The 16,405-nt window shown below is 38.3% G+C and overlaps 1 protein-coding gene across 9 annotated transcripts in view; it reads left to right on the forward strand.

Annotated features, from left to right (window-relative positions):
• The window catches only part of LOC145291375 (histone demethylase UTY-like), a 280,609-nt gene that overhangs the window by 242,657 nt on the left and 21,547 nt on the right, over positions 1-16,405 (forward strand). For all 9 annotated transcript variants that reach the window (XM_080137155.1, XM_080137156.1, XM_080137153.1 and 6 more), the window contains 3 exons: positions 6,397-6,509; positions 6,874-6,973; positions 11,046-11,116. In XM_080137155.1, the coding sequence (XP_079993281.1) occupies positions 6,397-6,509; positions 6,874-6,973; positions 11,046-11,116 (284 nt within the window). The remainder of the gene's footprint in view (positions 1-6,396; positions 6,510-6,873; positions 6,974-11,045; positions 11,117-16,405) is intronic.

Raw genomic sequence — 16,405 nt, forward strand, 5'->3', positions numbered from 1 at the left:
CAACAATGAAAAGACAGATTGATGAATCTTGTGCTAATTTTGGCTTGAAGCATTCCCAGTTGATCTTTTTTTTTAAAATTATTTAATCACAGTAGTTATAAAGAACTATATATAAGAATATATATTATATATATAATATATATTATATATATTATATATATACTAGCGAGGGGTACCCGGCGTTGCCCGGGTGTTTTTCGGGGTATGTGAAAAAAAAAAACGAAGCCTTCACGACGCGCAGTTGGAAAATAGTAAAGTGTTTTAAAAAAAAAACAGGTGCGTGTTTTTGATTGACGTGACGGCGATAGGTATTCTGCAGTTACGATTTTGTGCGGGACAGTTTTGAATAAATCGGTTTGTTTGTTTTTAAAAACCCGCTCCCTGTTTATTAGGAGCGAAATGAAAGCTACAGTCTGATATGACGAAATCGACATTGAACAAACGTTACTTAGCTCTCTTGAGACAACTGGCTCTGGGCCGGTGATCAGAGTCGAGTTTCGCTTTTTTTTTTATGCCGAAAACCGAATGTAATGCGTGCCGATGTGGGAAATGTCAAATAATTAACGTTTAAAAGTCAATAAAATTAAATAGACAGGCGAGCTCCGTGGATATTACAATTTATCAATTTATAGATGATATAAAAAGTTTTAAGAAGTTGTGAACCGAACAAGCGTTTCTCTGAAAGAAGCCTTTTGTGGACATCGAGGGAAAGCTTACATACATACACACATACATTTTCGCTTTTATATATATATAGATTATATATATATATATATATATATATATAAATTTCTAAAATATCATTATCCACTGACACGTGTTTCGTAGTTCACGACTCATCAGAGTGGCTGAATCTAGCAAGATTCGAAATCGGCACCTCGTGATGAGAAGCCTAAACTTTTACCACGCAGCTAACCTCGCCGGACTACTAAATGTATCACTTTTACGTAGATGTTTTTGTTTGTTTTTATTAGCAATACTTTCTTGAATGAATTCAAGTATTATACAAAAGTGGGTTTAGGCTTCTTATCACGAGGTGCTGATTTCGAAAAAAACGGAAAAACGAACGTTATGTGAAAAATGGCTTAAATAACACTGCTTCAATATTTAAATTTAAAAAATCGGGGGAAAAAAAAGACATCTCACACCATGATTTAAACCCAAAACATTTAGATAATGACCCAACGCGCTAACCAACTGAGCTAACACGACGTACATGAAATTTAGTCAGTTCTTCAACTATTTAAACTAAATCAGGTCATGATGTCATCTAACGCATGCGTAGAACCGGTCGTCGTCACGAGAGGACCGTTTTTGTCCCATCCCTGTCGAAATTGTCGATTTTGGGGTGAAAAATGAACGTTTTTGGGCAAGTTTTCGATATTTTTCGGGCGAAGGATGGAGCTTCAATATGATACCAAGTTTGTCAATTTTTGTTCTGTCCGTTGAAAGTTTTTAACACACACACAAACATACATACATACACACATTTTCGCTTTTATATATATAGACTAGCGAGTGGTACCCGGCGTTGCTCAGGTGTTTTTCGGGGTATGTGAAAAAAAACAAAAAAAAAACAGGTGCCCGTGAAAAAAAAACGCACAGTTGGAAAATAGTAAAGTGTTAAAAAAACAGGTGCGTGTTTTTGAATGACGTGACGGCGATAGGTATTCAGCAGTAAGCATTTTGTGCGGGACAGTTTTTAATGAGGTGAATAAATCGGTTTGTTTGTTTTTAAAAACCCGCTCCCTGTTTATTAGGAGGAGCGAGATGAAAGCTACCGTCTGATATGATGAAGTCGACATTGAACAAACGTTACTTAGCTCTCTTGAGACAAGTGGCTTTCGGCCTGTGATTAGAATCGAGTTTCGCTTTTTTTTATACTGAAAACCGAATGTAACGCGTGCCGATGTGGGAAATGTGGAATAATTAACGTTTGAAAGTCAATAAAATTAAATAGACAGGCGAGCTCCGTGGGTAACTCTGAGATATTACAATTTATAGATGATATAAAAAGTTTTAAGAAGTTGTGAAGCGAGCAAGCACTTCTCTGAAAGAAGCCTTTTGTGGACATCGAGGAAAAGTGTACATACATACATACATTTTCGCTTTTTTATATAGAGTAGAAACCAACCACAGATTGTTTTAAATTAAAATATATATTATTTATTTATCTTTGTTTTCATATTGCAGTCTTACTAAAAATTGAAACGTCTTAACATTACTTAAGCGCAAAAAAAAAAAAGAAAGAAAAAAAACTTCCATGGATTAATATTGGAGGGGAGACTATCTTCAAATTCTAAACTGGGAATGGGCAAAGGACTCACTAAGTAGATATAAATAAGTCCCTCTTACCTTTTTTTTTTTTTTTTTTTATTAATGGAGAGTAGATAATGTAGTGGATGTGTCATCGGCAGATGCAGTAACTCTCACTTCTCCTTTTTTGTCCCTCAGTCCTCATTTCTAATGGGTGATGTTTCTGACAAAGGGTGAAGAAAAACTGCTTCCCAGGTCGGTAGTACTTCGTGAACAGTCTGAGATGTCGGAAACTTTGTCTCTATGGCTATCCTTGCGGCCATGTCACTAGTAAGGGTGCTGGAGGTAAACGTTTTCATCTGGGTTGACTTTAACCGCCTGATAGTCAGGGACCCGAACCTTAAAATAACCACTCAGGAGGCTGTCCTATCAGCAGGTGCAAAGTAGTGGGGCTGCTGTATTGCCATTTGGTGAATAGATTTTGGACCATGCAGTAGTCTCTGGTGGGGCCTCTCAAGGTCATACTAGTGGGTAATTGTTACGGCCTTTACCTTATGTGCTACAAAAAAAAAAAAAAATTTCCTGTCTTTCCTCTCTTACTTTCCCTCTCTGTTCTGCTCTAACCAAGTATGCTGACCTGTTCCACAAATCCCAAAATCCTCAACATGAAATATCTCAAAAAAGAAAACACAAATAAACCTAGAACCCCATCCTCCAACATAGACCCCTACTACCATGTCTCCTTCTCCAACATCAGGGGTCTACGTTCTAACCTTCCAGAGGTTGAAACCCAATTACAGGAGACGAAACCTGACATATTCTTTCTAAGCGAAACTGTAATAGGGCCGACCACCTCCCTAGATGAGTTCATAATTAAAGGATACTCTAACTTAACATCTAAATCTGACCCCCAAGATCACCACGGGCATGGAATATGTGCCTACATTAAAGGTGGCTTCCCGTGTGGCAGGGATATCTCCAGCTTCCGGGTTTCACTTGCTTACACCACCGTATTTATATTTGCCCTCTATTGCCCCCACAACAGCAGAGTTACTGTCTTTAAGAGTATATCAGAGAAAATTGACCACATACTGTCTGCTCATCTCTCGGCTAACATTCACATTTGCGGTGACTTCAATGTCCATAATGTGGACTGGCTGACCCACTCAAATAAGACTGATGATGAGGGGAGGTTCTGTCATGATTTTACCATTGCCTATGACCTCACTCAGATTGTTTGCGAGCCCACCCGTGTGCCCAATATTACCGGTCAGTACGCACGCCTTCTAGACCTTTTTCTATCCACTTCCCCTGATCTATGCTCATGTTCCGTTGGATCTCCTCTGGGATCCTCCAACCACTGCGTTGTATCAGTTAAGATAAAAATGAAATATAATAAATCTACAGACGTACCTCTCCACCGTACTGTATACCGATACTCTATGGTGGACTGGAATAGCTTCTGTACATTTATATCTGATCTCCCTCTCCATTCCATGTTTAAAAAGGATGTGTCCTCTATAGTATCAGACCTGACCGAATGGTTAATTGTAGGCATAAACCGATTCATACCATTCAAAATATTCCAACAAAAACCTAACAGCCAGCCATGGTTCTCCCCAGAATGTGCTGCTGCCATCGCACACAGAAATCACTTTTTCCATAGCTACCAACGTAATAGATGCACTGAAACTAAAGCTGCTTTCAGGACCGCCAGTAACCACTGTAAAAGAGTAATAAAAAATACAAGAGAACTATATGCTCAATCTGCTGAATCCAAAGTAGCTGAGCAGCGGCTTGGTTCCCACCAGTTCTGGCAAATAGCAAATAGGATCCTGTACAGAAACGTGTGTTCTATCCCAACCATTATCAATGGACCAGAGGTCATCTTGACAGCATCCGACAAGGCCAAACTATTTGCCAAAAACTTTGCGGCAAATTCTACCCTGTGTGACGAAGGCCATCAACTCCCCGTATTCCCTCCTATAACAAACAACATGCTATGCAACATACAAATATCTGTGCGTGAGGTCGCCAAGCTAATCAAGAATCTTGACTCCAGTAAAGCAACTGGTCCTGACGGTATTCCAATTATAGTGTTAAAAAAATTACAACCAGAACTTGCCCCCATATTTACGAAACTGTTTAAGCGTTGCCTTAAGGAGAAGTGCTTCCCAACACCCTGGAAAACCTCATCAGTATGCCCTGTATTTAAGAATTCAGGTGATAAGTCATCTCCCTCTCAGTACAGACCAATAAGTCTTCTGTGTGTCATGAGTAAGTTGCTGAAATCCACAATAAATAGAGAAGTAGTCAACCACCTCAGCAGAAATAACCTTCTTAGCGACACGCAATATGGTTTCCGTTCTGCTAGATCTACAGCAGATGTGCTAACGGTTATATCTCATAGGATTAGCGAATCTCTCAACAAAGGCTTCATTTCTAGGGTAATTGCTCTTGACATATCCAAGGCCTTAGATAAGGTTTGGCATAAAGGTCTACTACACAATATTTCCAGCTACGGTATAACTGGAAATGTTTTCTCGATCATTAAATCATTTCTCTGATAGGCTCATAAGAGTAGTGGTTGATGAGCAGAAATCAGAGGCCCACAGTATTAATGCTGGAGTCCCTCAGGGGTCCATACTGGGCCCAACTCTCTTCCTGGTCTACATCAATGATATCCCAAAACACATACTAAAATCTTTCGTTGACATCTATTCTGATGAAACAACTATCTATGGCAACACATCAAAGGCCGTAAATGATGATGTTCTCTCTGATTCTCTCTCCTCTGATCTTGAGCACGTGGTACAGTGGGGGAAGAAGTGGCTAGTTACCTTTTAACTCCTCTAAGACCAAGCTCCTATCTGTACATCATCAACACTCTGATCCCCATCTGGCATCAATTGAAATGGATGGCTCTCGTCTAGGGGAGGCCCCATGTTTTGATAAGCTTCTGGGTTTGACCTTTACTCTTGATCTTAAATGGAACATGTACATCAAGTCTGTGGCCAAGGTCGCTGGGAAAATGGTGAGATCCTTTTACCGCTCCAGAAGATATCTCACTAATGATGCAATTCTCTATCTATATAAAAGCCACGTACGTCCAAGGGTGGAGTACTGCTGCCACATCTGGGCAGGAGCTGCTAAAAACAGCCTATCCTGCCTTGACATAGTACAAAATAGACTTCGTGGTTTAGTGGGGGATGCCCTCTTCTCTTCCCTGCAACCTCTCTCTCACAGAAGAGACGTAGCGAGCCTATCTTTGTTCTATCTATATTTCCATGGCAAGTGCTCGTCTAAGTTCCATTCTCTGGTTCCCCCTCGCCAATCTTTTTCAAAAAACACCCGACTAGCTGAAACCACCGTCAATAATTTCCCCTACTCCTTATCTGTGCCTAAATCAAAACGTAGATTCCATGAACAAAGCTTCTTTCTTAGAACTGCACGCCTGTGGAACTTTGTTCCACTTGCCTGTTTCCCTTCTGACTTCAACCTGGATGTCTTTAAGTCCAACACAAACAAATTCCTGATGAACCGCCACCTTAAGTAAGGACACTTTATTAATTCTCCAATACTATTACTACGCTATCCCATTGATTACTGTACACACAATAACCCTTATCCCCGAGTGGGCCGTAATAAGTGGTGAACTCCATGTAAAAAAAAAAAAATAAATAAATAAATTAAAAAAAAAAAATTCTTAAATAGTTTGTCATCGGACGACAAATTTGTGAAATGTTTTAAATTGTAATTCGCACTTGGCTATATGCATACAATTACATGTAAGCTTTTAAATCTTTAATAAAAATGATTTCTGAAAAATTATTACTCTGATAATTAAATCTATTTTATTCAGAATTTTTCAAGTGTCACTTCAATACAAGAAATTTGACCTTTCGCAATTTCAAAACTTATATCTCAAATTACTTGTTTCAAATTACAATGAAAACTTTTTCTTACAAAACTCTGTCAGCTCATGTTGAGTCTTTCTTTTAATACGTCCATTATAAATTTAACATAATTAATATTGAAAAAAAAAAATTGAACTTAATTTTCTTGTTCATGAGAATGTTCTATTTGATTAAACTTTGGTTTTGTAAAATAATAAAAATAGTTTGTCTTTTTTTCTTTTAGGTCGAAATGGTATCACATCTCATTTTCTGGATGAACGCCCGCCTCGGCCTGCCTCACCTCCATATCCACCACTGCCAAAGGAATCTCTTAACCCTCCGACACCAAGTGTTTATGTAAATAGTTCTAAATGTTTTCATTTTACTCAACATCATATCATTCATAAAATACAGCATAAATACATGCATAAATTCAAATAAACTCCTTAAAATGAATTGTTCAACGTTTTTTGTTAATACACATTGTTACACTTTGTTAGCCTCCATCGCTCACTTCAAAATTTTATTTTTAATTTCAATAGTTTGTATTTTATATTGTAAAGTAAAATTGAAGTACAAATTTGTCCCTCATACCATCCGAAAAATATATATACATATTAATCAAAAATTTCATATGAGCATAATAACTGGTTTGATTATCAGAATTCTTTTGAATTGTATGCATTAATCATGAAAACTGTTTTTATTCTCTTTTCATTAGCTTGAAAGCAAGCGGGACGCGTTTTCTCCTGAACTGCAGCAGTACTGTTACACACAACCTGTTGTTGTTATACGAGGTCTGGCTGGAGCTCTCAAATTAGGTAAATCTTTTTGTTTTTTGATATTGAATTGATGTAAAGCATACAAATATGAGTGTTTATTTAGTATTAAGAAAAAAACAAACAAAAAAATATGATCCATAACAGGCATCTGTATGCATCTTGAATAATTGTCACTGTTATCAGTTTCAAGCGTCTAATTAAACCTTCAAAGCTTGAATATTTATGCCACAAAGTTTGTTTTATTTTGGCTCGACTTCTTCACTGCTAAGCTTTGGTCAACAAATTAAACTTATGAACAAAACTATTTGTAACTTAAAAAGCAAGTGCTGATATCATTCGAACTACCATGTAACATTTCAATCTACAAACAAAAAATTATTTTAGAAGATTCTCTTAAATTTCTCTGCTACTAATTCTTTTTTAAATTTAATGTAATTAAATAGTAAAATTGTAAAGAATTTAGCATGTATTTTTGCATTATGGAAATGTTTGAACTGTTTGAAATACTATTTTTAAAATAGTCACTAAATGTAAATGATATTTTTAATTTACAACTCTTTGGATTATAATATTTGTTACATAAAAATGTATTTGATTACATAGTATTTATTACAGAAAATGTATGTGATTATATAGTGTTTATTACATAAAAATGTATGTGATTATATAGCGTTTATTACATAAAAATGTATGTGATTATATAGCGTTTATTACATAAAAATGTATGTGATTATATAGCGTTTATTACATAAAAATGTATGTGATTATATAGCGTTTATTACATAAAAATGTGTTTTATCAACAGAACACTTATGCAGGAATTTATAAAAACTTCATCCTCATATCCTTTTTCTTCTCAGTTAAAATTCATGATTATAAAACTGTTTTAAAATCTATTTCCATATAATCAATCTTATATCCAAATTAGTAATAATTAATTGAGGTTAAAATATTTTCTGCTTTATCTTGCATCAGTGACAATGATTTTTTTTGTAAAATAAAATCTTAAAATTTGTGTCTTCGCTTTTTAAAATATCTTTGTAAAACAAAAATAACCACTATAAATTTCCTCCATACACCGCATATTAATTCTTCAAAGAACTCAAAATCTTAGAAATAGTTGAATCTTTTATAAGAGGTTTGTAGTTTTTGAAAATGTAGTGAAAGTCGTTTTGTTAATGTAAAAGTTTAAAACACATTCGTAGAAATATTTTCAGTTCTATGAGATGGTAAGTCAATTAAAAAAAATTTTGACTTTGTTAAAAAAAGTTCTTTTAAGTCTATGGTAAATTTCATAAATTAATTGAAAAATTTATCCAGTATAAAAGAAAATAAAACATACAACTTCCACAAAAATTGCCAAGTCCATAACCTCTGACTTCTATAAAGTTTACAAATACATTTTGGAATTCTGAATTTAAAAAAAAAAAAAAAAAAAATTTATTTTGGAGAAGCTGTCTCTACTCAAGGAATAATTTTTTTTTTGTTTTTTTTTTCTTTTAACTGTGTTTTTTTTTTATAACCAAAATATTATTTGCAAGTTTTTTTTTTTTTTTTTTTTTTTTTTTTTAGACCTCTTAGTAAATGTTGAAATTAAGTCATATGATCAAAAACATTTTTATGTAATATAGTCAAATACATTTTTACATAATAAACACTATATAATCCAATACATTTTTTAGTAATAAACACTATAATCTGTATATATATATATATATATATAAGCAAAAATGTATGTATGTATGTGTGTTTGTGTGTCTGCTAAAAACTTTCGACAGACACAACAAAAATTCACAAACTCGGTATCATATTGAAGCTCCATCCTTTGCTCAAAAAATATCGAAAAATTGGCCAAAAACATTTATTTTTTCACCCCGAAATCTACAATTTTCGACGAGGGGGGGGGGTCAATAAAAACGGCCCTCTCGACCGGTTCTACGCATGCGTCAGATGACGTCATGACCTGATTTACTTTAAACAGTTGAAAAACTGAGCAAATTTCATGTACGTCGCGTTAGGTCAGTTGATTAGTGTGTTGGTTCATTATCTAAAAGTTTTGGGTTCGAATCGTGGTGTGAGATGTCCTTTTTTTTTTTTTTTTTTTTTTCTCGATTTTTTAAAATTTAAATATTGGAGCAGTGTTATTTAAGCCATTTTTCACATAACGTTCGTTTTTCTGGTTTTTTTTTTTTTTTTTTTTTTTTTTTACTTCGCTTATCCACCCCCGACCTCACACCCCAAAACACCCGGGTACCCACCGATTTTTTTTTAAATGTTAATATCGAAACAGGCTTATTTAAGCCATTTTTCACATGTTCGTTTTTCTGTTTTCATCGTTCGTTTGCCTTACGTTAGTTTTTTTGTGTTTTTTTTCCCCCCCGCTTAAGTTTCAACATTGTTTTCTTTTTTTATTTCGCTTCTAACAAACAAACCTACGTCGTTGTCGTCACGCTCTACGACTTCCGGGCGATCACCTGTCAATTTCGTTCTTACTTAAATAAATTCAAACATCTTTCAGTAATTCATTTTGGCTGGCCGATTTTATTATCAAACTTCGCCTCAAGGGTTTGGGTTAGATTCCACTGTATACGTTTCCTCTGGTAACTGCATTGAGTGCTGTCACAGAACAGTAAAAAGGATTGCAGCCAGAAAACTGTACTGTAGCAGAAGCAGTATACTGGTACAATGTCATGCGAAAGGATGATGTGTACTCTGCTACAGCACCTGCTAACATGATCTATCAGTACTGCATATGGTTGAAAAGAATCAACGGAACATCAGTGCCAGTACAGACATACAAAGTATGGAGTGGGACATGTGACCAAGATTACCAGTACAGAAAACGTCGGTCAACGGAATACCATGCCATGTAAAAGATCTACAATCGATAGTGGGACCAAGCCCACCGACAGTCTTCATGTTTTCATAGAATGCAAGTGTAAGATTTGTATTGGAAAGAGACGAGGTGAACAGGCACCCAGTATAAATGCAGGTGATGACTCTTCCAATGACACTTTTAATGGTGATCCAGTAACTGTACTGCCACAAAGAAACACAACACAAAAGACCACCTCCCAAATGTTTCATGTGTGATCATAGGATCAAGAGGGGAGTGTAGTAGTAATGCTACAAATAACCTCGCCTCAAAGAAGCGAAAGGTTTTCTCTCTTTGTTGTTAGTAGAGGAAACTTAAAGAAATGTAGCATATTTTATGGAGATGGACGAGATAAGCCACGTGAAGTGGCAAGAGTTGCTGAATGTTACACATTAAAAAAAATCACCACTAGTTGTCAAGTAAATACAGATCTTGTGTGTTCTCCCATTCGGCTACTAAATTTTTTGCTTGCTTAAAATATATCCAAGGCGCAGTAGCTCAGCTATTGGGTCCTGGACACTGGATACAATTAAAATTCATGATCCTATCAATTTACATTCTCCAGTCATGAACGTGAAAAACCAGACTAAATTTGCTTACACTCATTCATTCTTTACTCTCTAACCTAACAAACTATTGCTCTATTGTTCTTACACAATGCAGATGCAAATTTCTGAAAAGAATGACTAATGCATGATTTGGCTCATGAATTATGTCCAAACATCAAAACGGATTTTGCCAAAAGCCAACCCGCAAATAAACAACTTTGTATGTAATGGCTTAATTCAAAGCTACCATGTCGTCATAGTCTCTTTTTTACCTTTTTGAAGAAGCATTTGACACTTATATTACTTGATCGTTGCAAAATCTCCTGTCAGTTTATAAGGATCTACTAATGCCACTTTTGAAGCTTTATGATAAATTCTTATTTTAACTTTTTTTTTTTTTTTTTTTTGAAGTACCCATTATATATTCGCATACACCTGTCTTAATTTAAGTGCAGCATTTATCCATATTAGGTTGAGTCAACTTTCTCCTCCATCAAGGTGGAAGTTTCTATGGCATATTAAATTGACAAATTGTCTATAATCACATGCATATCAGACGACATTTTTGATGAATATTGATTTTTGCAAGAAGGTAACACTATTATTCCACATATGTATTCAAAAACGGCTAGGGTTTAAACCATTGTGTTTTCTTATGTCAAGTTTTTTTTTATTTCTTGTTTTTCAGATCTTGGTTTATTTTCAACCAAATCTTTGGTTGAGGCAAATGCTGATCACAGAGTTGAAGTAAGAACGCAGGTATGCCCGACACTTTTATCATTATAGTATTTTCTTTTTAATTTTTGGTTAGAATTAAAAAAGGGAGGGGGGGAAAAGAAATATTGTTTTCACTGGATAAAATTGCATTGTTAAAATATAAGTGCAGATGGTGTTTAACATTCTTTAAATGGGACAAATCACCAGTCTCGGTTAAAGTTAAAGAAAAATGGTTACAATATAAACTATTTGGAATAACCAAAAAATAGTTTGTACTTTATGTTGCAATATTTTTTATTTATAATGGGGTATCCTCCCTGAAAGTTGGGAGATTCTATTTATAAACATTGCTGATAGAAACTGACGAGTCATCAGAAACTCTTCTGAAATAAAACATGGTTTCAATTCAAGACGTATGTCCAATGCTATAAAATGTAGATACTCTACTTACAATGTATTGCTATGCACAAAGTTATCAATCAGCAACCATCACTGTTTTATGGATCTGATATTAATCTTATCTTATCGGCGGTCACTCGTGTCCGAGTAAGACTGTCCTCCGTTGTGGCTTCTGTGGGTCCTCAGGTGAGCATAGAGCCCAATCCTAGACCCAATTTGTCTTGTGCAATTTGGGCAGATAAAGGTAGTGGTGGTGGGGTGGGGTTGGGTGTGTCTGGTTAATAATCTGTCCTTTCTGTGCTTGTGTTTATCCTCAGCAGCTTTATTTAGGTCACTACTATAAAGCGCAGCACCTTTGTGGACAGCGCTCCTCCATGCCAACCTGCTCCCAGCCACGTCCTCCCATGTCTTAAGGTCCATGTGAAACCGCTTTAGATTTGCTTTGATGTTGTCCTTATACCTCATCTTTTGGCCACCCTGGGCACGCTTTCCCTCAACAAGCTGAGAGTAGAAAATCTGTTTTGGGAGGCGGAGATCCGGCATTCGGACAACATGACCAGTCCATCTGAGCTGGCGTTGAGCAACAGTAGCGGTGATAGTGGGAATGTCAGCCTCACTCAGGACGCTGGTGTTGGTGCGTCGGTCCTTCCAACTAATTCTGAGGATTTTTCGGAGGCATCTTTGGTGGTACGTCTCCAGGGTTTTTACGTGCCTCCTGTATGTGGTCCAGGTCTCCGATCCATAGAGAAGAGTGGGCAGCAAGACAGCTTTATATACCATGATTTTGGTCTTTGCCAGAAGGTCACGGTTCTCAAATACTCTCTTCCTTAGCCTTGAGAAAGCCCCACTGGCACAGCTGAGACGGTGTTGTATTTCATCATCTATGTTGGCTTTTGATGATAGGATGCTGCCTAGGTATGGGAAGTGGTCCACATTTTCCAGTCTAGCGTTGTCAATGGAGATGTTTGGGGGTGAGACTGGAGTACTGTTTGGTGGTGATTGATGGAGGATTTGGGTTTTTTTTATATTAATTGTTAGTCCTAGCTGTTTGTACGCCCTCGTGAAGGCAACCAGTGTACACTGTAGGTCCTCTTCTGAGAGGGCTACAAGGGCGTTATCGTCTGCATACTGTAGCTCCATAATGGATATGGTGTTCGTTCGACCTTTGGCCCTAAATCTGTTGATGTTAAAAAGTCGGCCGTCGGTTCTGTACATAATCCGAACTCCATGGGGAAGATGTTTGTCCGTAAGATGGAGGATAGCAGTAATGAAGATGGAGAACAGGGTTGGGGCAATGACACATCCCTGTTTCACTCCCGTGTCAACCCTGAAGGGCTCTGTTTCATCTCCACTACTACTGAGGACTGTAGCTGACATATTGTCATGCAGCAGTCTCAGTACCCGAATGTACCTCTCTGGGCATCCAAACCTTGCAAGAACCAGCCAAAGGGCTTGACGGTTCACAGAGTCAAAGGCTTTAGTAAGGTCTATAAAAGCCATGTATAATGGTAAATTTTGCTCCCTGCACTTTTCTTGGAGTTGACGAGCAGTGAAGATCATGTCCATCGTGCCTCTATTTGGTCGAAAGCCACTTTGGGACTCGGGAAGGATGGTTTCTGCAAGGGGTGTAAGCCTGTTGGCCAAAACCCGAGCTAGGGCTTTCCCTGTGGTAGAGAGGAGAGAAATGCCCCGGTAGTTCCCACAGTTTGCCTTGTCTCCCTTCTTAAAGATGGAGACAACTAGGGCATCTCTAAGTTGTGCAGGGATTTTCTCTTGTTCCCATATTTTGAGCAGCAGGGCATGGATGTGTCTGAGAAGATCAGGCCCGCCTTTCTTCAGGATTTCTGCTGGGATGCCGTCAGAACCAGCCGCCTTATTGTTTTTCATCTTCCTAATTGCATCCCGCACCTCTTCCAGACTGGGTGGTTCTCCCATGCTCTCAATTATGGGCTGTTGGGGGAGTTTTTCAAGGGCCTCCATCTCTGGAGTGGTGTCCCTGTTCAGAAGATCCTTGTAATGCTCTTTCCATCTATTTGTTATTTCTCTCTTTCCTTTCAGCAGCGTGAGCCCATCCTTAGACCGAAGGGGGGTCAGAGAACGGTAGCTGGGGCCGTATACCACTTTTGTGGCTTCAAAGAATCTTCTGGTGTCCCCAGAGTCAGCAAACTGCTGGATCTCCTGAGCCTTCTTCATCCACCAGATGTTCTTCAGCTTCCTGACTGTTGATTGGACAGCCGCTTTAGCCTTGGCATGGGCAGCTCTTTTAACCTTGCAATTGATGTTATTCTGCCAGGTGATAAAAGTTTGCCTCTTGGTGTCTATAAGCTGTTGGATTTCGGTATCGTTTTCATCGTACCAATCTTGATGTTTCCGCTTTTTCTGCCCTAGGATGCTTATACTGGAGTCCATGATGGCAGAAGACAGCTTGTCCCAGTGCTCTTCAGCGTCATGCGGATACTGCTTGGGCAGGTCCGCACTAAGAGCCGCCTGGAGGTGTTGTTGGTAGGTGATATCGCCCAGCTGCTCGATGTTGAGCTTTGGTCGGCTCTGTCTTTTTTGCATCCTTTGCTTCCGCATTAAATGGATAGACATGATGGAGCGAATAAGACGGTGGTCGGTCCAACAATTGTCTGTACTGGTCATTGCCCTGGTGTTCAGCACATCACAGCGGTCTTTGGCACGGACAATGACATAGTCAATGAGGTGCCTGATTTTACTTCGAGGGTGCATCCATGATGTTTTGAATGCGTTTTTTTGTCGGAAAAGTGTGTTCGTGATGATCAGGTTATGTTCTGAGCACTTTGTCAGTAGGAGTGTACCATTTGAGTTAATGTTCCCAACTCCTTCTCTTCCAAGCGTTCTTCTCCAGTGCTGATGGTCTCGTCCCACTCTAGCATTGAAATCCCCAAGTAGGATAATCTTGTCCCCCTTGGGGGCCCCGGATAAAATGGTGTCAAGGTCAGCATAAAAGGTCTCCTTTATTTCATCATGTGCATCAAGTGTTGGAGCATACGCACTAATCACAGTGGCCATTTGGTTGCCCGCAAGCATCAGGCGCATGGTCATTAGCCGTTCGTTGATGCCAACAGGGGGCTCATTGAGGTGGCGGATGAGGCTGTTCTTTATAGCAAAGCCCACGCCATGGATACGCGGCTCTTCTGCAGGCCTTCCTTTCCAAAAGAAGGTGTACCCGCCTTTCTCCTCCCTCAGCTGCCCGTCGTCAGCCAGTCGGGTTTCAGAGAGCGCAGCTATGTCAATCTGGAACCTCCTTAGCTCTCTTGAGATAATGGCAGTTCTTCTTTCGGGTCGATCACTTGTTTTGTTGTCCATGAGGGTCCTCACATTCCAGGTTCCAAAATATAGGCATAAATTTTCTTTCTTTTTCCGACCGCGTGGTGGTGATCCCTCTGGATGCGGTAGTCCAGACGGGTTTTTTTTGAGGCAGGCTATTTTTAGGGGTACCTTTTCTAACCCCCCTCCCCTACTGGGGTGAGCAGAGTGGATCCTAAACAGGGCTGCTCAGTCATGGATGCAGCTGCCGAAAAACTCTTTCTGCCTCGGTCCGTGAGGTTAGCGACTGAATCTGGCACCCACCGCCTATGTGCCAGGTTGCAGCTAGGAGCTGCCAGACTACATTGTCCTGCTCCCGTCACCACTTCCTGGTCGCCACAGGACTTTTTCTATCCGGGAATTAAGGGAGAGCTCTCTCTGCCTCAGTCCGGGAGCTTAATGACTAAGACTGTCACAAGACTTTTCCATCCATGATGTAGAGTAGGATGTGTTCCCTTTCGGGAGAACGCCTGCGCGTGATGTCTTTTAACGTGGGGAGACTGATGCGCCTGCAGCCACCACACGGCCCCTTGGCAGAGGAGGGCCTGATACCAATGGCATGGAGAACCACGACGACTGGAGACTCTCTTCTGTTGCAGCCTTCATCCGCCTTCAGTGCCGTTGTGTCATTATTGTCATCATCCGCCGCATCAGCCGTTGAGGTCTTTTGGATCACTCTTTGTCTGGAACCTCCCCTTCAACCTTACCGCCATGGGTGGCCCTACCAGGAGCCTAGGCTCCGGACGGCATCGCTCTCAGGTTCATCGGAACACACAAGGTTCTCCACCATGACAAGGTGGCGATCCAGGGAGAACAAATATATTAATAAACTGATATTAATATACTGCATATAAACTGTTAAAGCCACATGCCTAGTTTGAAAATAATGTTGATGAAACTTTTTTTTTTTTTCCTGGAAGAATAATGTAGTTTTTCACTTTTAAAAACATTAATTCTTAAAAATATGCCCATTTAAAAAATTTTATGTATTTGTTTGCATGAAGATTATTTTAGAACTGATAATTAAAGAAAAAAAAAAGAAATTGTTTCCATTTCTGCCTATGTACTCAATCAAAAATATAACATTTTGCATAAATATCTAAAAAATATATATATATATATATATATATATATATATATATATATATATATATATATATACATACATATATTTGATTGAGTACAGAGATTTTCTAAAATTATATTGCGCATAATATATATATATATATATATTTATATGAAGTTTAGGAGAATAAAGTGCTTGATTAAGCCTACAATTATATATTTGTCTCCCATATAATATTTTGATTGCAGAAATTCCTCTCTGGACCAAAGTTCCATAGGTTTGCAACAACAGATGCCACATACAAATTTATAACGTCTAGACTATTAGCCACTATCTTGTGTAACTTTAGAATGACATTTTAGATACATTTAGTTGTTATAATAAAATCCCATATTATAGCGTAATAGCAGCATTATCACGATCACAACCATTTTTAAAGGAAGTAGTTCCTATTTTTCCCTCTAAATGTGAAGTTCTACCATCCCCAGTCATCACTGGGAGGAATTCTGCACTTTCGACAGATATCCTTTGTAACT

Source organism: Euprymna scolopes, chromosome 12 (genome assembly GCF_053919585.1).
Source record: "Euprymna scolopes isolate OS-2025 chromosome 12, ASM5391958v1, whole genome shotgun sequence".
Taxonomy (NCBI): Eukaryota; Metazoa; Mollusca; class Cephalopoda; order Sepiida; family Sepiolidae; genus Euprymna; species Euprymna scolopes.